The sequence below is a fragment of the Lygodium microphyllum genome, chromosome 29 (assembly GCF_053477565.2).
Source record: "Lygodium microphyllum isolate KBCC chromosome 29, Lygodium_microphyllum_v1.1.10, whole genome shotgun sequence".
NCBI lineage: Eukaryota > Viridiplantae > Streptophyta > Polypodiopsida > Schizaeales > Lygodiaceae > Lygodium > Lygodium microphyllum.
In genome coordinates, this window is record NC_141163.1 from 29,782,511 (window position 1) to 29,800,767 (window position 18,257).

Here is an 18,257-nt window from a genome sequence, read left to right on the forward strand (position 1 = left end):
GAATGGGTGTAGCAATAGACAACTGCCTTAGAGGACCTTGCATAAGAGAAGAGGAATGGAGCCTGTAAAGCCCGCTCTCCTGCCAACCTATTGCGATAACAACCCTTGTAGAAGAATCCTCAATACAAATGGCCTACTTGGTGAAGACAATATGGGTACCAAGCCTAGTAAGGCCATAAACTGAGAGGAGTGGAAAGTCCAAGTCTAGAACATAAAGGGCCAGTGAAAGAGAGCTCGATGGGAAACAAAGGCGAAGTGTCAACTCCACAAATAGGCACCAATACAATATTATCAATAGTGATTGAACCCTTAGAAAGGCATAGATCTTGCAACAAATCACCTCGTGGAGTCATATGACTAGAAGCCCCACCATCAACCAGCCAAGGTCTCTTAGAAGAGGAGGCAACCACTGAAGAAGGCTCCTCCAACTCAACAATATGAAGGAATACTGACTCATGGGTAATCGCTAGAGTAGAGGAAGAAGGTTTGGATGTTTTAGCTCCATCCTTCGCTCTTGGTTAAAGATGAGGGTACTTTTTCCAACATTTCTACTTTGGATGTGTCCCCTTTCCATAATACGGGCATTTAGGCTTCTTCGAATCGGAGTTAGAGCGTGAAGAATGTTGGGTATTTGACTCACGCCTCACTTACGCCTACACTTATATGGGAGTGTCGGTGATCAGTAGGACACTGGGGCACTTTTTACTCTCGGTAGGAGAGGTTTTTTCCCCCAGACGTATGGTCTTATTGTCGTATGTACTTATGTGCTTATGTTACACACATTTGGGCACTTAGTGTGTGTCGGGTGTGAACACCCCCTACAACCCTAAGGTTTAAGGGTTGTACTTTGTACTTTCTGGTTACACTCATTCTATCTATTCTCTTGGGTGTCGTGCTTCAACTCTGTCTCTCACTCTCACACTGTCTTACTGAATCCTGGCTGCACCTCGATCCTTCCATCTCACATTTGGTATCAGAGCAATCTTCTGTCTGCTGTCTGCAGCCCCCGCCAGCTCTGCCCAGTCGACCAGTTCAGCAGCTCGACCTGCAGCCTATCTGCCCACCAGCACTGCCTGACACTGCTCGCCAGTCCCTGTCAGGTTCTCCCTAAACTGCTTGGGCAGTCGCCAGCTGGCCTGGGCGCCCCTTGCCTCCAGCACGCTTGCCTCCAGCAAGTCTGCCTCCAGCACGTTCGCCAGTCGCCACCAGTCTGAAGGGCGACACCAGCTCCAGCGCCACCAGCGTCAGTCCGCAACGTCAGTCTCGTCGTCAGTCTGCCAGCGTTACAGCCCGCCAGCGCGCTATTCGCTGCTGCAGTCCACGTCAGCCAGCCTGCCCGCCAGACAACCTGCCACACGGCTGTCCTGCCCGCCGTTTGACACCTCCACGTCAGCTCGCGACAGTCCTATGAGTCAACCTCTGCTTGTGACTGTTCGCCCGCCCGTCTGACCAGCACCCACCACTCTGCTCGTCAGCCTGCTCCACGTCAGGTACATTTTTTGAACAAATTTTTTTTAATTTCAGCCTAGAACACAGCTCTGGAAGAGGAGGTTCATACACGGCAAGCACAGAACAGGTGGGGGGGGATAAATTTCATGCAAATTTCTGGACTGGATCATCAGAAATTTTGGGGCTTTTGTGTATTTTGTGGACAGTTGCATTTGAACTGCTGGTACAGTCACAGAAAGACTATTTTGACAGAAATTTGGCAAAAATTTTGAGGATTTTGAGATAACAGTGTTGCAATGCACTGTTTGCACCTTGGGAAGCATACATTAAAAGACAGTTTTCTGACAGAGTACGCCCATTCACATTAATTGCAGAAACGTGTTTGCTGCAATTTCTGGAAATTTGCAGGTTTCCAGTTCATACTGCTTTGACATTGCTCATTTTGTCTTTGGAAATTTGTCATCATGGCAAATCAGGGAGGTGATGTCTTTACGTATGTATCCAAGGAAGACAGATTGGACGGAAACAACTATTCACTTTGGTCATTCATGATGAAGAATGTATTAGTGGCCAATAATTTATAAAATTATGTCAGTGGAGAGGAAACTCGATCGGGAGTTGTAGCTCCCGTTACTCCTCCTCCCCATGGCGCACGTGGACAACGGGGACCTCAGCCCGCTCTACCTCAGCCACTTCCTCCAAGAACTGCAGCTCAAAAAGCTTGGGATACACGTGATGCACAGGCCTTGTCGCTGATTGCTCTAGCAGTTCAGCGGTCCATCATAACTCATATCCGTTCCGCATCTTCTTCACGAGATGCATGGCTGACTTTGGAGCATATGTTTGCAGGAAAGAATGAGACTCGGATCTCTTTCTTGAAGAAAGAGTTGGAAACTCTGAAGATGCATGAAGGTGATTCTATGCAGGATCATTTAAATAAGATTCAAGACTTGAGGGAGCAGCTCATGAATGTAGATGAGTATCTTTCGGATGCACAGTTGATATCCACCACCTTGAATTCCTTACCTCCTTCGTACTTGTCTTTTCATACTGCATTGAACCTCACCATGAGGATTGCTGAGCACCCACTCATTTTTATTCAGCTGGTTAGTTTGTTAGAGGAGGAGCAAACACGGAAAAACAGTGGTGTGGATGCTATAGTCTCTGAGCAGGCTTTTGTGGCAAGACAGAAAGGCAAAAACAGCTAGGTGAAAAATGCTTCACAGAGTTCTGGCACTTCGGGCACATCGCAGAATCAGACACAAGGGGGGACGCAAGCAAAAAAAGGAAAATGTCATTATTGTAAGAAGCCCGGCCACTATATCACTGAGTGCAGGAAGCGCATTGCCAAAGAGAAGGAGTCAGGAATGTCTGTTTCTACTACTCCTTCCACTGCTAGTGAGTCCGCGTCCTTTGTTGTGGACAGGGACTATTGTTTTTACACTTGCAGTTATGACATCTCTTGGGCCGATAGAGCACTTAGCTCTACAGAGGATGCTGACACTTGGTTCTTTGACAGTGGTGCTTCTAGACATATTACATCTCGCAGAGATTTGTTTGCTTCAATTAGTGCACCTCCCGTTGGGAAATCGGTACAGTGTGCCAATAATGCATCATACCCTGTTCGTGGTATTAGGGAGATTCAGCTCACAGCCATTGATGGCTCTATTCTCTGCCTACAGGATGCTTTGTTTGTGCCTGGAATCAAGAAGAATTTGCTTTCTATTTCTTCTTTGGCACGTTGTGGTTTGCAGGTCACCTTTGATGATGACCGTTGCATGGTTAGAGAAAAAGAATGCATGACTTTGGTCTTGACAGGATCTTTGTGTCATGGTTTATATGAGTTGGATGCTCTTTCAATAGATCAGTCTCAGCATACTTGACATCCACTCTTACTCCTGCTATGATACAGGCGGAGTTATGGCATGCTCGTTTGGGGCATGTAAACTTTGGCAGCTTGATGCTTTTGCAGTGTACTCAGATGCTGGATGGCTTACCTCCCTTGGAGAGACCTCCTGAGCACTTATGCGAGGGATGCATTTTGGGGAAAATGCATCGGTTCTCATTTCCTCGTGATGTTGCTTTCAGAGCAACAACCAGATTGCAGTTGGTGCATTCAGATGTTTGTGGGCCTATGCAAACCATGTCATTGGGCGGTTGTTATTATTTTGTGACATTCATTGATGACTTTACACGTTTTTGCTGGGTCTACTGTTTGAAAAAGAAGTCAGAAGTGTATGATGCATTTTTGGCTTTCAGTGCACTTGTTGAAAACCAATCTGGATGCAAGATTAAGACTCTCCGTTCGGACCGAGGGGGGGAATACATGTCCTCTATGCTGAATTCTTTTTTGCAGCAGAAGGGCATAGTCCATCAGTATACTACAGCTTATACTCCACAGCAGAATGGGGTAGTAGAGAGGAAAAATTGGTCACTCATGGAGATGGCCAGATGTATGCTGAAGGCAAAGAGCTTGCCTCATAGTTTTTGGATGGAAGCAGTCATGTGTGTTTGCCATATTTTGAACAGATGCCCTACCAAAGCCTTGAAGACTATCACACCATTTGAGGCTTGGAACAGCCGTAAACCTTCTGTTGGTCACTTTCGTACCTTTGGGTGTCTTGCCTATGCCCATATTCCATAGGTACTTAGAAAAAAATTGGACAACAAGGCTGTTAAGTGCATTTTTATGGGATATAGCAATGAGAGCAAAGGCTACAGACTCTATGATCCCGTTACAAAGAAGGTTTTTGTCAGCAGGGATGTTGTTTTTGATGAAAAATTAGAATTATCCTTGGCTGGTTTGGACACATATCAGGCTGCCCGTGATGTTTTTGAAGGGCTGCTGCCCATTACTTTTGGTGATTCAGCTGGAGGTTCAGAAAATGAACCTAATGTTCAGCCAGCTGCTCCTATGGAAAGTGCAGAAATTCAGCCATTGGCTGATCGAAATATTCAGCATCATGCTGAAACTGAAATTCAGCAAGAGCTTGCACACAGTCAGGATGCTAGACAGTTACCTAGATGGTATTTGCAGACTATGCAAGATAGTCCTTTGGATGCACCCATGGCTAGTCGTACTAGAAGGCAAACTCGTTTGCATGATTCAGCACATACCATGGAGTTTATTATGGCAGCAAGTACTTTTGATAATGAAGAGCCTGAATGTTATGAGGATGCACAACACAGTGTGCATTGGATGGCAGCTATGCAAGCTGAATTAGATTCTATTACTAAGAATCAAACTTGGGATTTGGTGTCCTTGCCATTTGGGAAGAAAGCCATTGGAACGAAATGGGTCTACAAATTGAAAAGAAAAGCAGATGGATCCATTAATAAATACAAGGCACGGCTGGTAGCTAAAGGCTACGCACAAAAAAAGGGCATTGATTATGAGGAGACATTTGCTCCTACTTCCCGTATGACGACCGTCAGGTCTATGATTGATTTGGCTGCACATTATGGTTGGACAGTGCATAAGCTAGATATCAAGACTGCATTTTTACATGGGGAACTTCAGGAGGAAGTTTATGTACAGCAGCCCATTGGTTTTGCAGTTGAAGGCTCAGAACATTTGGTATGCAAGCTCAAAAAGGCACTATATGGTTTGAAGCAAGCTCCTAGAGCTTGGTATGAAAAAATAGATGCTTTCTTGCTTGGTCAGGGGTTTCTAAACAGCTCATCTGAGTCTACCCTTTACGTATGTAAAGAAGGGGGATCTATGCTGATTTTATGTCTTTATGTTGATGACCATTTGCTCACTGGAACACATGCTGATCAGATTTCAGCATTCAAACAAAATTTGCAGCAAACTTTTGACATGTTTGACTTGGGAGTTTTGCATTACTACTTGGGCATCCAATTCATACATAATGCTCGAGGTATTGGGCTATCACAGTCAAGGTATATTGGGCAGCTTCTTGAGAAGTTTGGCTTACAGGATTACAAGCCAGTTTGTACTCCCATGGAACCTGGACTGAAACTGTCATTACATGATGACAGTGATTTGTTTGATATACATACATATGCTCCTGCAGTTGGATGCCTTATCTATCTATGCAATACTAGGCCGGACATACAGTTTGCAGTTTCAGCTTTGAGCAGGTATATGCATCAGCCACGTATGTCACATTGGCAAGCTGTCAAGCGTGTTTTTCGCTACTTGCAAGGTACTCGTTCTCTTGGGTTGCTTTATGCCAAGGGGGGACCACTGCAGTTACATGCTTACAGTGATTCTGATTGGGCTGGTGATTATGATACACGTCACTCCACTAGTGGCAATTGTTTCTTTCTTGGCTCTTCTTGCATTTCTTGGCTTAGCAAGAAACAATCCACTGTTGCCACATCGTCATGTGAAGCTGAATACAAGGCAGCTTTCACTACCACAGTTGAATGCGTATGGCTTAGATGCTTGCTAGCTGATTTGAATGTATGTGTTACTGAGCCTACTCCTTTGTTCACTGACAGTCAGAGTGCCATTGCAGTGGTACAGAACCCAGTGTTTCATGCTCGCACGAAACACATTGAGATTCACTATCACTTTGTCAGAGAGAGGCTACATGCAGGTGATATCAGCCTTGTCTATTGTCCTACCTCCAGTAATGTGGCAGGAATCTTCACCAAGCTCTTCCTCGTGACAAATTTGAAGCATTTCGCGATGCTTTAAATTTGATATCCTTTGGTGGCGGATGATCCTTGTACTCTTGATCACTCTTCACTCCAGGGGGGTTTGTTGGGTATTTGACTCACACCTCACTTACGCCTACGCTTATATGGGAGTGTCGGTGATTAGTAGGACACCGGGGCACTTTTTACTCTCGATAGGAGAGGTTTTCTTCCCCAGACTTATGGTCTTATTGTCGTATGTACTTATGTGCTTATGTTACACACATTTGGGCACTTAGTGTGTGTCGGGTGTGAACACTCCCTACAACCCTAAGGTTTAAGGGTTGTACTTTGTGCTTTCTGGTTACACTCATTCTATCTATTCTCTTGGGTGTCGTGCTTCAACTCTGTCTCTCACTCTCACACTGTCTACTAAATCCTGGCTGCACCTCGATCCTTCCATCTCACAAAGAACTCTCCTGTCTTTTAGCCTTTGACTTTCCTTTCTTCTTCTTTCCCGTTTCTGAACTTGCAACAAAAGCTTTGATGGAGGTGGATCCATTGGTAACCTCTTTGGCGCGCTTGCCATGCTTCAAAACAAGTGGGGTGAGCTCCTCCCATAGAAGCTTCTCATGGGTCCTTGATGTAAGAAGGATGGTATAGAAGATATCAAATTGGGAGATTGCAGTTGAGCCAAAAGAATTATAGCCATATCCTCTGAACATATCATCCCCCCAAGGGACGCAAGCTCATTCCTCATCCTCCAACTTGTTAATATGATCATTCATGGAAGGAGAAACATCAATGGTAAGCATCCGTAATTTCTTCTTGAGACTGATCTAGTGGGAAAATGTCTTGTGATGGTACAAAGAAGCAAGCTTTGTCCAAAATTCTGCTGCTTCCCGCAACTTGCACACACGCACTAGGACAGAATCCTGTAAGCTTATAAAGAGAAAAGATTGGGCCCTAGAGTTGAGCCAATCCCATAAGGCCACACAATCCATCGATGATCCAATGATGGGATCCTCGACTAGACAGGGAATAGGGTGGGTAACAAACTCTCAAAGATCGAAGGTATCAGCGATACACTCCACCTTACACGACCAAAGGGAGTAGTTTGAACCATAAAACGGGTTCTCTTTGAGTAAAGAAAGGTGTACGGGCACCTGTATAGAGGGTGCCATTGATGGCATATGGAGGCTAGTAGAATGGTCCTTGTGTGAGACATGGAGAGAGCGAGGAGGAGAGGGCTCCCAAACAAATGGGCTAGGTGACCTTCATGCTTCACGATCCGCTATAGTCTTTGCGATAATCTTGCTGCCATTCAGAGGAGTGCGGAGAACCTCATCTATATCATTAAAGTTGTGAAATTGGTTATAAGACATCTTCAAAATCCTTCAAGACACCCACAAGAAATTTGCATTGGACAACCTCAAAATCGGAGGAAATAGCTACATGATCACAAGGAAGTCAATCTAAAGGGTTTGGTTGGGGGAGAAATACTGTTGCTTGCACGAAGAAGTTGTCACCTTCAAGAAGAAAGCTGCATTTTCAGCAGAATGCTGATGTGGCAAGCCTGCTTGGTAGTTTGGGTTGGTCTCCTCAGTGAGAAATCAGTTCGGTCTCTCTTAGGCTTTGATACCATGTGAGAGTGGGTAACGGAAGAAGGAACATGAACATGGAGACAAAGGAACAAAGAGAGACTGCAAGAAAAGAATAAAGAAATTTGCACTGAACAAGGAAATAATGCTGAATACTGGAGGAGGACTGATCAGTTCCTGCATGCAGCCTCACAGCGTCAGTGAGGGTACCAAATCAGGTTGATGATGATGGCAACACTGGAGATGGAGGAAGATGATAGAGTCGGAGTGTGCAGTTGCCAAGGAAGGAGGAAGATATGTGTTTGCCAGGTGGGAGAAGTGCCAAATAAATAGGCAAAAACCATAAAAAGTGGCTAACTGCAATCTGGGTCCAAAATATGGCCGATAGCATATAATGCTTGTAAAAATGCCATAAATGCTCAAAAAAATCTTGGAAAGGATGGACAATATCTAGTAGATGATGTAGATAGCTGAATGCAGAAATTGCCCAGGATATGCACACAAAATCCCGATTGGAGGAGAAAAGGCACTGAAAAGGCAATGAACTGGCTGCTCTAGAATGAGCTACCTCTTGTGTCAAAACAAGTGACTGATAGATCAAAGCTTCTAAAGTCCTTGTAGGCTCAGAGGCAGGAGATGACAAGGCATTACAAACATGACTGCTAACATGATTGGCATGTGCATCAGTTGGATGTGAAGACTATTCTAAATGATGATCTTCATGAGGAGGTTTATATTATATTAAACCTCCTCTTGGCTCTCTTGATTCTCATTCTTTATGTGGTTGATATGTTGTTGATTGGACCTCATGAGACACAAATTTCAGCCTTAAAAGCTTGAATTGGAGCATGCTCTTGATGTGACAAATCTTGGTCACTCGCACCACTATCTTGGAATATAGTTTATTGCAGTTGACGGGGCCATTATTTTCCGACATTCCAAGTACACTAGGCAGCTCCTTGAGCATTTTCAGGTGCAAGATCGCAAGCCTATCTCTACTCCAGTTGAGACAAGCCACATGTTTACATTCAAGGATGCAAGAGATCCATTTGATGCTTCTCTTTATGAGCACATTGTTGGCTGTCTATTGTACTTGTGTAATATATGGCTGGATATTCATTTTGGGGTTCCTTAGTTTGCATTCTTTATACACAGCTCTGATACTACACATTGGCAAGTAGTTAAATGTGTTTCATTATCCCAAAAGCACTTAGACATTGGGCTTTTTTAATCCTAAAGACACTTCTCTTTGCTTGCATGCATTCACAAACAGTGATTGGGCTGGTTGTTTTTACACACGGGTATCTACTAGTAGTAATTACTTATTCATGTATTTCTTGGTTGAGCAAGAAGCGGTCTATAGTGGCCACATCTAGCTACGAGGCTGAATATAGAGCAACATTTACAGCTACATTGGAATGTTGTATGGCTTATACGCCTTCTGGTCGATCTTAGTGTGGGACAATGGTCACCCACTCCTATCTATGCTGACAGCCAGAGTGCCATGGCAGTTGGGAGGAATCCCATTTTTCATGCTCGCACCAAGCACATTGAGGTGCATTAGTATTATGTTAGAGAGAGGCTCTGTACAGGGGAGATTGACTTGGTTTACGCCCCTACACAGGAAAACTTGGCAGATGTGTTTACAAAAGCTCTCTCTAGAGAGAAGTTTAAAGCCTGTCGCAAGGCTCTAGGCTTGATACCATTTGGGGATTAATTTGCCTATTTGTGTATACGTTCACATCATTCACTAGAGGGGTTTTTGTTACACTTATGTGTTCGTCCTAAGTTCTGGTGTGAACGCTCCCTTATCCATGGACACTTTTTACCTTCTAGCTAGAGAAGGGATTGTACTTTCATATCATTCTCACATAGTGGATGCGACCTTCTAGCACTCTCCTCTCACTTGTTCACTTGTTCATTGTGAGTGTGTGCGTGTGCATGTGCTATTGAACCCTAACCTAACAGCATGCCCTTCTCGCTAGTAGTGTCTTATGCCACCCTATGTGAGTTAAAAAGTGTACTTGTCAGGTGTGGAACATCACGGTCTTGTGAATGAACAATGGTTTTGTGCATGTCATCGTATTCCATGCCAAATAGCAGGTTGATTCTCTGATCCCAGTGAAACGTCCCCTAGAATCCAGCCTGCACTCCAGACATGACACAAGCCGTACCCATGGCAGAGAACATAAAGGGGACGAACATTAGACTCATTGTCTGTGACCTTAATGTCACATTAAGTGTTAATGTCACATTCAATATTTGTGACCTTAATGTCACATTAAATATCACTTTAATGTCACATCAATGTCACATTGTCCAACTGTAGTATCAAACAAGCTCATCCTCGAGCCTAGGAGCTAGCAGCACGTCGGCGGGCCACAACCATGTCCCAAGAGTTGGTATCTAATACCACGTTCTCACACCATGTCCCAAGAGTTGGTATCCGATACCACGTTCTCACACCATCCTTGTGTGTGGACGTGTAGGCAAGTGCAAGAGTAGTGATCACACAATGATGTGAACAATAGGACTGCCCTAACCATAAAATGTCCCTAGTGCTTTGCACTAGGTGCTTCACACTAAGTCACTTTTGTCAGTGTATGTGCTAAGAGCAAGAGTAGTGATCACACAATGATGTGAACAATAGGGCTGCCCTTACCATGAAATGTCCCTAGTGCTTTGCAGTAGGTGCTTCGCACTAGGTCACTTTTGTCGGTGTATGTGCTAAGAGCAAGAGTAGTGATCACACAATGATGTGCACAATAGGGCTGTCCTAACCATAAATTGTCCCTAGTGCTTCATGCTAGGTGCTTTGCACTAGGTCACTTTTATTACCATTATCACCAATGCTGCTGGTGCCTATCCAGATGTCCAAGGATGTAAATAGGAGGTGGTAGGAGGCTGCAAAGTTCTTGGGCAGCTGGATGAGAGTAGTACCTTGGGGGGAAACGAGGCTGCATGCTGGAGATGGACTAGTACTCATTCAGCTTTCGGGATCTGTGATTAAATAATCTTAATTGTTAAAAAGTTAAACCTAATGAAGTTCATTCCTCCACTACTCCACTTATGGTGGATCCACTCCCACACTCCAGGAGTTTTCATGCTCCAGATTCCATCTATGAGCAGGGTAAGATAGGATAATATATAGTGACATCAGGTGCATTTATGGCCCATGCCACATATAGTCCATTTTCTTTTCCAACAAAGGTAAGGATAATGGTGTTCTGCACCCAATATCATTGTCGCTGACATCTGAATTTGAGCTCATGGAGCTAGGGGAGTGTAGATGATCCTTAGTCTTTGGATCACTAGAGATCTGTAGGTGATTCTTCGTGTCCAATGAGGAAGAAATTATATTACAGGGGTATTGCTTGGCTTTCTTCTTCCTCTGAGTATCTGGAAAATAACTGTTCCACGTTCACACTGTTGCCTCCTTAAAATTACTCTTTGTTTTCATTTTGTCAAGGTTGTCTCTTTTAAATATTGTCTTGAGCTCCTGCACACACTTGTTTTACATTGCCACAGGTTTGATGATATGGTAAATCAGATGCAAAAGAGAATATTTAAGAAGAGATCAGTGAGACGAATGATGCTCACAATTCCTAATGGCATGACAATTGGTGTTCAAACCTTTGCTTTGTTTAGGCCAGCAACACCTGGTAAAATTGCTGGAACTCTTAGTACAAATAAATTCAGATATTTTGGTAGCTTATAGTAACAGTGACATGTTTTTGTTTAGGGACTACTGCATGGGTGAACTCTTTTGATAACAAGCTTTTAAAGGTTAGGTTAAGTTATGCAGTTTTCCTTCAGGCACCTGATGCCCTTTACAAGTAAACTGACATTGAATTTGTAATTTGTAGTCAGAGAGGTCCTTCATATGCTCAGATACTGGAGCTTTGCTTACAGAGCCCTTGCAGCAATTTCAAGACTACAAAAGGTTGGGTTTGTCTTGAATAAAAAACTTAAAAGAAAGAAAAAACAGTTCACTAATGTGCACAAGTCAATCCCTTGCAGCAAGAAGGTTATTTTCTCTCCTAATGAGGCATCTGAGATAAAAAGGTTGACAGACGTCCAGCTGCAACTACTGGGCTTTAAGCCATTGCACTGCCTGCAAGATTATCACAATCTACGGCCAACAACCTTTTTGTACCCTGATGAGGAGGTCAGCCCTGCTTTTCTGAATCTAGCTTGACAATCACTTGTGCATATTTTTATGATATGGATCCTCAAAGTAGACGATCCAGTAGATTACTTATGTGATGAACAATGATCTGTCTGTCTATTTTGCCTAGAGTAATGGGGGGTGGCATATGATTAGCCAATACATCCTTGTGGTATCTGAAATAAACAAAAGCAAATGTAACATGTTCTGTTTGATCTAATTGCAGAGAGTAACAGGGAGCACATGTGCATTCATTGCTCTTTACAGGGCTATGTTACGGTCACAAAAGTAAGTTACTTTGACACAATGTCTGTCACTATTACTACTGAATTCTTAGTATAGTAAGTCAATTTGAATGCTTAGTTCTTTGACATTTTGTTGCTTGTTTCCAGGTATGGAGTAGCTTTTCTTGGTGGTCCCTGTCGAATGGTGGCTCTTGTTCTACAGGTATGTGCTTGGGTTTGCATAATTTTGGTACTTGACCCTACTGGTGAAACTAATGCACAAAAACATGGTATGGGAGTGGATAATGAGCCTTTTTAGTTGGTTAGAAGTGAACTCTGTGGCATGCAACAATAATAGTGGATGCTGAAAAAGTGTTCGTGTTCTCTATGTAGCAGGGAGATTCCTTTGCTTGCCTAGTGTGTGGCACAGTAAATGCCATTTCAGTCGATTCTGGTGAAAGTGATACATAGCTTAGTAAATGTTTCCTTTGCGGACTACTTTTTACCAGCTTGTCTAAAATTGTAGGAGGAGGTCACTAATGAGATTGGCCAAGTTGAACCAGCAGGGATTCATATGATCTACTTGCCCTACTCTGATGATATCCGGCACATTGAGAAGGTGAGAATGCATTGTTTAATCAAGTCTAACCTGTTTTGATGGCCCTCTGTTTGTGGATTGAACTGTTTGTTTTTCTAGCTGCATGGTAACAGTGATGGCATCATGCCGAGAGCCTCCAGTGAGCAGATAGAGAAGGCCATGTCTATGTTGAAAAGATTAGATCTGAAGGATTATACTTATGCGAATTACTCCAATCCAGGCATGTGAACTTTTGCCATTGCTCAAGGGTCACTTTTGGAACAGCTTTTACTACGCTCACCTTATTAACTGTCTTACTATACATGTATGGGTGCTGGCTTACAAAAGTTCAGGGTCATGACAAAATTGAGAGGGAAGCGTGCATTGAAAAATACCTCTCTCCTTAACGAATAGAACTCAATCAAGAAACTTGAGCTTAGGCTACAAGGAACAATGTTAAATAGATAGCATGAGATTGTAACAATTTAGGTCGCATTTTTAGTTCCAACATTGTTTGCCTACTTCAATAGGCACGAGAATCATCAATTGCCGTTTTTCTGTTTTTGATATTGGAACAGCCTTGCAAAGGCATTATGCAATCCTTGAAGCATTTGCACTTCAGGAGGACGAGCTTCCGGATCCCAAGGATGACACAATGCCACCAGAGGACCAGATGAAAAAGTACGCCGAGACATATTGGAGAGTACATGTTTGTAGCTGTCACCGTTCTGAACTGACAGCCCTCTAAACTTCATTTAGGACATCTTCTTAACGTTAGGCTTGCCATTGTTCTGAAGTGGCTAACTTCTAAACTTTTAACTTGGACATGCTCTCACAGACCAGCTATATCACAGGCAGTGAAGGAGTTCAAGGATTCTGTGTATGGTCCGAATCATGATCGTGAAGAAGAGGAGGCTACTTCACAAAAAGCGAGAGGAAGTGCAGCTTCCCAAAAGCGGAAGGCCGCAGAGGAGGCTGCATCACAAGAGTATGAGAATAATGACTGGGAGAATCTTGCAGACACAGGCAAAGTAAGTTCTGTTGCTGGCATTGATGTTACTTGTTGCTGTGGTCTGGTTTATGGTTCTACTTACAGTGCTGTGATGATCCTTGCAGTTGAAGGACTTGACAGTAAGCGAGCTTAAAGTCTATCTGGTCAAACATAAACTACCAGTAACTGGCAAGAAAGATGTTCTGATCAACAGGATTCTGACACACATGGGTAAATAACAGATGAGGACGTGCCAGTAAGGTCACCCTTTTGGATCGTCATGCACATTGCTATGAGCTAACGTACTCTGAGCTTATGCTTATTTCCTACACATCCGATGAAGTCCAGCGAAAGCTTTTCTTGCTGGCCGTGTATAAAATCATGTAGTGGAACGAATATAGCCCTTTCTGTTTGAGTAACGTGCTATAATTGTTTTCCACCATTTCTTTTTCCAGCATTTCCAACATTTTCCAGCATTCCTTTTCTGGCCTGCCCTCAGAAAGCCTCAGTGATGAATAAGGCAGGTGGCTTTTCTCTTAGTACGAAAATTCTAACATATCCTCAAGTTGTTTTGAAGCCAATGTAGTTTTGACCAACGTTTTGAAGTCAGTGAAGTAGTTGAAAGGCATTGAAATGTAGATCTGATTACTGGTTTGAAGTCCATGAAGTGGTTCCAAAGGCGCTTTTCAAACTTGGTCACCATTCATTTATCCCTGGTCTTTAATCTCACTTCTATATGTTTCTTAAATACATCTTATTGTCTATGCGCACATGCACGTGATTTTGTGTGCATGTGCACACATGCATAGACATGTGTTTGTACATGTGAGGGGTTGATGGGCCCAAGGGGAAAGAGTAGATGAAATTCTAGGTGCTGGTTATGTGTGTGTGTGTGTGGTTTTGACATGGTTGGAACGAACCCAATATGCCTTAAAAGGCATATCCAAGTATATCCCACAAGTCTAAGATTGAATCTCGATGGACTCAAACTTGAAATTTTGGAAAGACTTCCACTAATGATTCTGCCCCCATAAAGATGATAAAATGGTAAGTGGAAAGTCTCATTTTATTTAGAAGCCTCTTATCTTCTTTCATAATATTTTATAAAGATGTCATGAATGAGAGAGAGAGAGAGAGAGAGAGAGAAGAAGAGGAAGAAGAAGAAGAAGAAGCAAGAGGAAGGAAACAAATTATATTGACATCCGCAAAAGGCCAAATTGACCTATGTGACCAAAATATTACATGTGAAAGTCAAGGTAGTTGTGCCAATTTCCAAATGCGCTGTGATCTAATGTTACAACTAACTATATGGGCAAATATACAATGCACTCATCCAATGTCTTGCTCTATGTAGTGTGCAAACTTTTTTGGAGGGTAGACGCTTGGTGAGAAAGTTTGTAGGGTTGTCATCAATATGAACTTTAACAAGCCAAACTCGCTTGTCCTTAAGCACCTCAAGAATAAAGTGATATCTTCTATATTCTTGGTGTTTGCATAAAATAAATAAATTCTTATCAACATGATGGCACTCATAGCATGTGAAACAATGGCATGTCTTCACCAAGGTTCAAGTCTTTCATATGGCTTCTTTACATGCCTTGGTGGTTGCAACATATTTGCTTCAACGATAGATATTACCACACCTTGTGCAATTGAGATATCCATGAGATTGTACCACCATACAAGTTAAGTACATATTTTATGGTCGCTTTATTATTGTCTACAACTTTTGCAAATGAGAGATCCATGAGATTGCACCACCATACAAGGTAATGGCATATTTTATGGCCAATTTTTTATTGTCTACGTTTTTTGTATATTTTGCATGTATATGTCCAAGTACACTACTACTTCCAAAGCATGCACATATAGTCACGTGCCTCACGATGTCTTCCATCACTTTTCAATGCTTCTTGCTAGGATTTAACTTGTAATGCTTACTATTTGCACTACAAAAGAAATGTCCAAACTGTTCACACACAATGAATACGAAACCTTAATCGTTTTAAATCTCTCCTCATTAGGTATGAGACAATCATCAACACTAAGTTTTACATATGGAGGCAATGGAGTATTAATTGCCTTTTCCTCTCTATATTGAAATACTGTAACACTTCGCTAAAGTAATCTTTTTGGGATAGATAGAGCAATCTATTTGTTCTATCATTGATTATGTATATAGCAAGATTTTTTTTCTTAGGGCATCAATCTTATACTTGTTTTTTCAACTATCAACGTATCATCTGCATAAAAAATCAACACGATCAAACTTCTATCTTTAGCCTTTCTAATGAATAAGCATTGGTTTGTCTAACTTCTCTTGTAGCGATAAGATTGCATAAAGGTATCAAGCTTATTGTATCATTCCCGTGGGGTTTACCTTAATCCATAAAGATTATTTTTAAGCTTGTATGTGAGCTTTTTTTTTCACCTTGTTTCAAAAAGGTTGTTGCATGTAGATCTCATCATGAAGGCCATTTATGCATAAATGCTATATTGACATCCAACTTTACAATGTTCATATCATCCTTAGCTACCAAAGAAAGCATAGTGCAAAGAATAGTCAATTTCACCATAGGCGAAAATATCTCAAAAGTCCACATCTTTTTTTTGCTTAAAGCTTTTTGTTATCAACTATGCCTTGTACTTTGATTTAGCATCACCTGTAACCTTCAACTTATAGATCCACTTGAATGGCAAAGTGTTTTTGCCATTTGGCGAAGGAACAAACTTCCAAGTCTAAATCTTCATAATGGAATCCATTTCAGATTGCATGGTTAGCTCCCACTTTAGTTGATCATTGTGGTTTATGGCCACTTTATAAACAAGATGACTCTCCACAATTTGTCAATATCACATAGTTGAATCTCTTAAGGGGATGAGAGATATGAGTGGATTTGTGTAACCAATCGACTTGATTTGGAGTGGGAATTTCAACCTTCACTCTTTCCTCTTGAGGCACCATAGGGCTCTCAATTTGTTTCTCAATAGGTCTCCTTACTTCTTATTCAATTGTAAAAACATCACTTGTTTTCTCTTTCTACACACTTGGTGTATCTTAAAAGGTTGTTTATTTCTCTGTCTCATTTAAGATCACCTCATTGTATAGGTAATCTTTTTACCTTTTGGATCCCAAAGGTGATAAGCCATCTCATTACTTTGTCCATAGCTCAAAAAGATGCACTTAGTGAATTTTGGGTTTAACTTGTTACACCTTTCCTTTAGTACATGCACATAAGCTTCACGACCAAATACACTTCAATGATCATATGAGGGCTTCTTGCCCTACTTTAGGAATGGCAATATTCAAAGCATTAGGGGAGATTTGGACTCACTTTTTGGCCATATAAGAATTTACATGTCATGATCCTATTAAAAAAGAAGGGCTCATAGATAACTATATCCATTATATCTCAAAATTACAATATCTAACATATCATTGGAAATATCTTGATAAGAGGATTCTAGCACACCAGCTTCTTAAAACTTTGGAGTTTATATGCTCAAGTTATGGCCTTCTAACAAAAAAGTAATGTTAGAAGTTTCGTAGTTGTAGCCTCACCTTCATTTGTCCTTATGGAATATTTCCTAGAATCCCAAAGAGCTTAAAAGATCCAAAAGTGAGTCCAAATCTCCCCCAATGTAGTAGTAGAGGTGACTTGCTTATCAAAAGTATAATATTCACTGTGGCCTTAGCCCAAAATCCCTGAGTAAGACTAGTATTAGATAGCAAACTCAACAGCCTTTCATTTATCATCCTATTCATATTGCATTACCATTTTGGATAGGATTATAAGGTGCAACAAGTTCTCTTTTTATCCCACAGCGCTCACAAAAATTTCAAGCCTCATGAGAGACATATTCTCCACCATAAGCAGTTCCAGGTTACTTGTATCTTACCATAGTAATATTTTATAATGTCTTAAAAGCCTCTAAAAATAAGACAAAGCCCCATCTTTCTTATTCGTAGTAAAAACCCACACTTTCCTAGTTGCATCCTATAGGAATGTAATAAAATATTATGCTTCCCATACACTTTGTAGGCATAGACCCATATATATAGCTATGCACTAAGTCAAGTGGCTCACTCCTTTTTCTATTTAAGTTTTTCTTATGGGTTGAATGTACATTCTTTCCATATATACAATACTCATAAACATAAAGATTAGAAAAATAAGAGAAAGGCAAGTAATCCCAAAGAGAGAGCATTTTCATTATATATATCCCAATCAGTGATGCCACAAGGATACATTTGGCTATTTGGTTATTGCAATTATATGATTTTTCATAGAAGATATACGAAGGGGATATAAACTACCACATTTATCTCCTTTAACAATAACATATGATCCCTTGTAGACTTTCCATGATTGACTCCAAAAGTAGTAGAGTATTCTAAGTCATCTAGCTGACCAAAGGATATTAAGCTCTTAGTAAGCTTAGACACGTGGCATATAATCCCAACAATAAAGGTGGATCTATTCTGAAAAGAAAATTGCACATCACCTTCACCAACTATATTACTCACATAGTCATTATTGAGAGAAGCAATGATTGGATGTGAGGTAGAAACTATAGAGTGCAAGAGGATTGAAAGAGAAGCACACGATAGAGTTTACTAGGTATAAAATGAATGGTATCC

The 18,257-nt window shown here is 41.6% G+C and overlaps 1 protein-coding gene across 2 annotated transcripts in view; it reads left to right on the plus strand.

The window, feature by feature from the left end:
• KU70 (ATP-dependent DNA helicase 2 subunit Ku70-like protein) overlaps window positions 1-14,072 on the plus strand; it is a 129,101-nt gene extending 115,029 nt beyond the window's left edge. For both annotated transcript variants that reach the window (XM_087671370.1, XM_087671372.1), the window contains 11 exons: window positions 11,184-11,317; window positions 11,398-11,441; window positions 11,522-11,598; window positions 11,676-11,823; window positions 12,050-12,111; window positions 12,216-12,270; window positions 12,574-12,666; window positions 12,745-12,865; window positions 13,203-13,305; window positions 13,463-13,655; window positions 13,741-14,072. In XM_087671370.1, coding sequence (XP_087527496.1) covers window positions 11,184-11,317; window positions 11,398-11,441; window positions 11,522-11,598; window positions 11,676-11,823; window positions 12,050-12,111; window positions 12,216-12,270; window positions 12,574-12,666; window positions 12,745-12,865; window positions 13,203-13,305; window positions 13,463-13,655; window positions 13,741-13,854 — 1,144 coding nt within the window. In that variant the 3' untranslated portion in view covers window positions 13,855-14,072. The remainder of the gene's footprint in view (window positions 1-11,183; window positions 11,318-11,397; window positions 11,442-11,521; window positions 11,599-11,675; window positions 11,824-12,049; window positions 12,112-12,215; window positions 12,271-12,573; window positions 12,667-12,744; window positions 12,866-13,202; window positions 13,306-13,462; window positions 13,656-13,740) is intronic.
• Window positions 14,073-18,257: the final 4,185 nt, after the last annotated feature.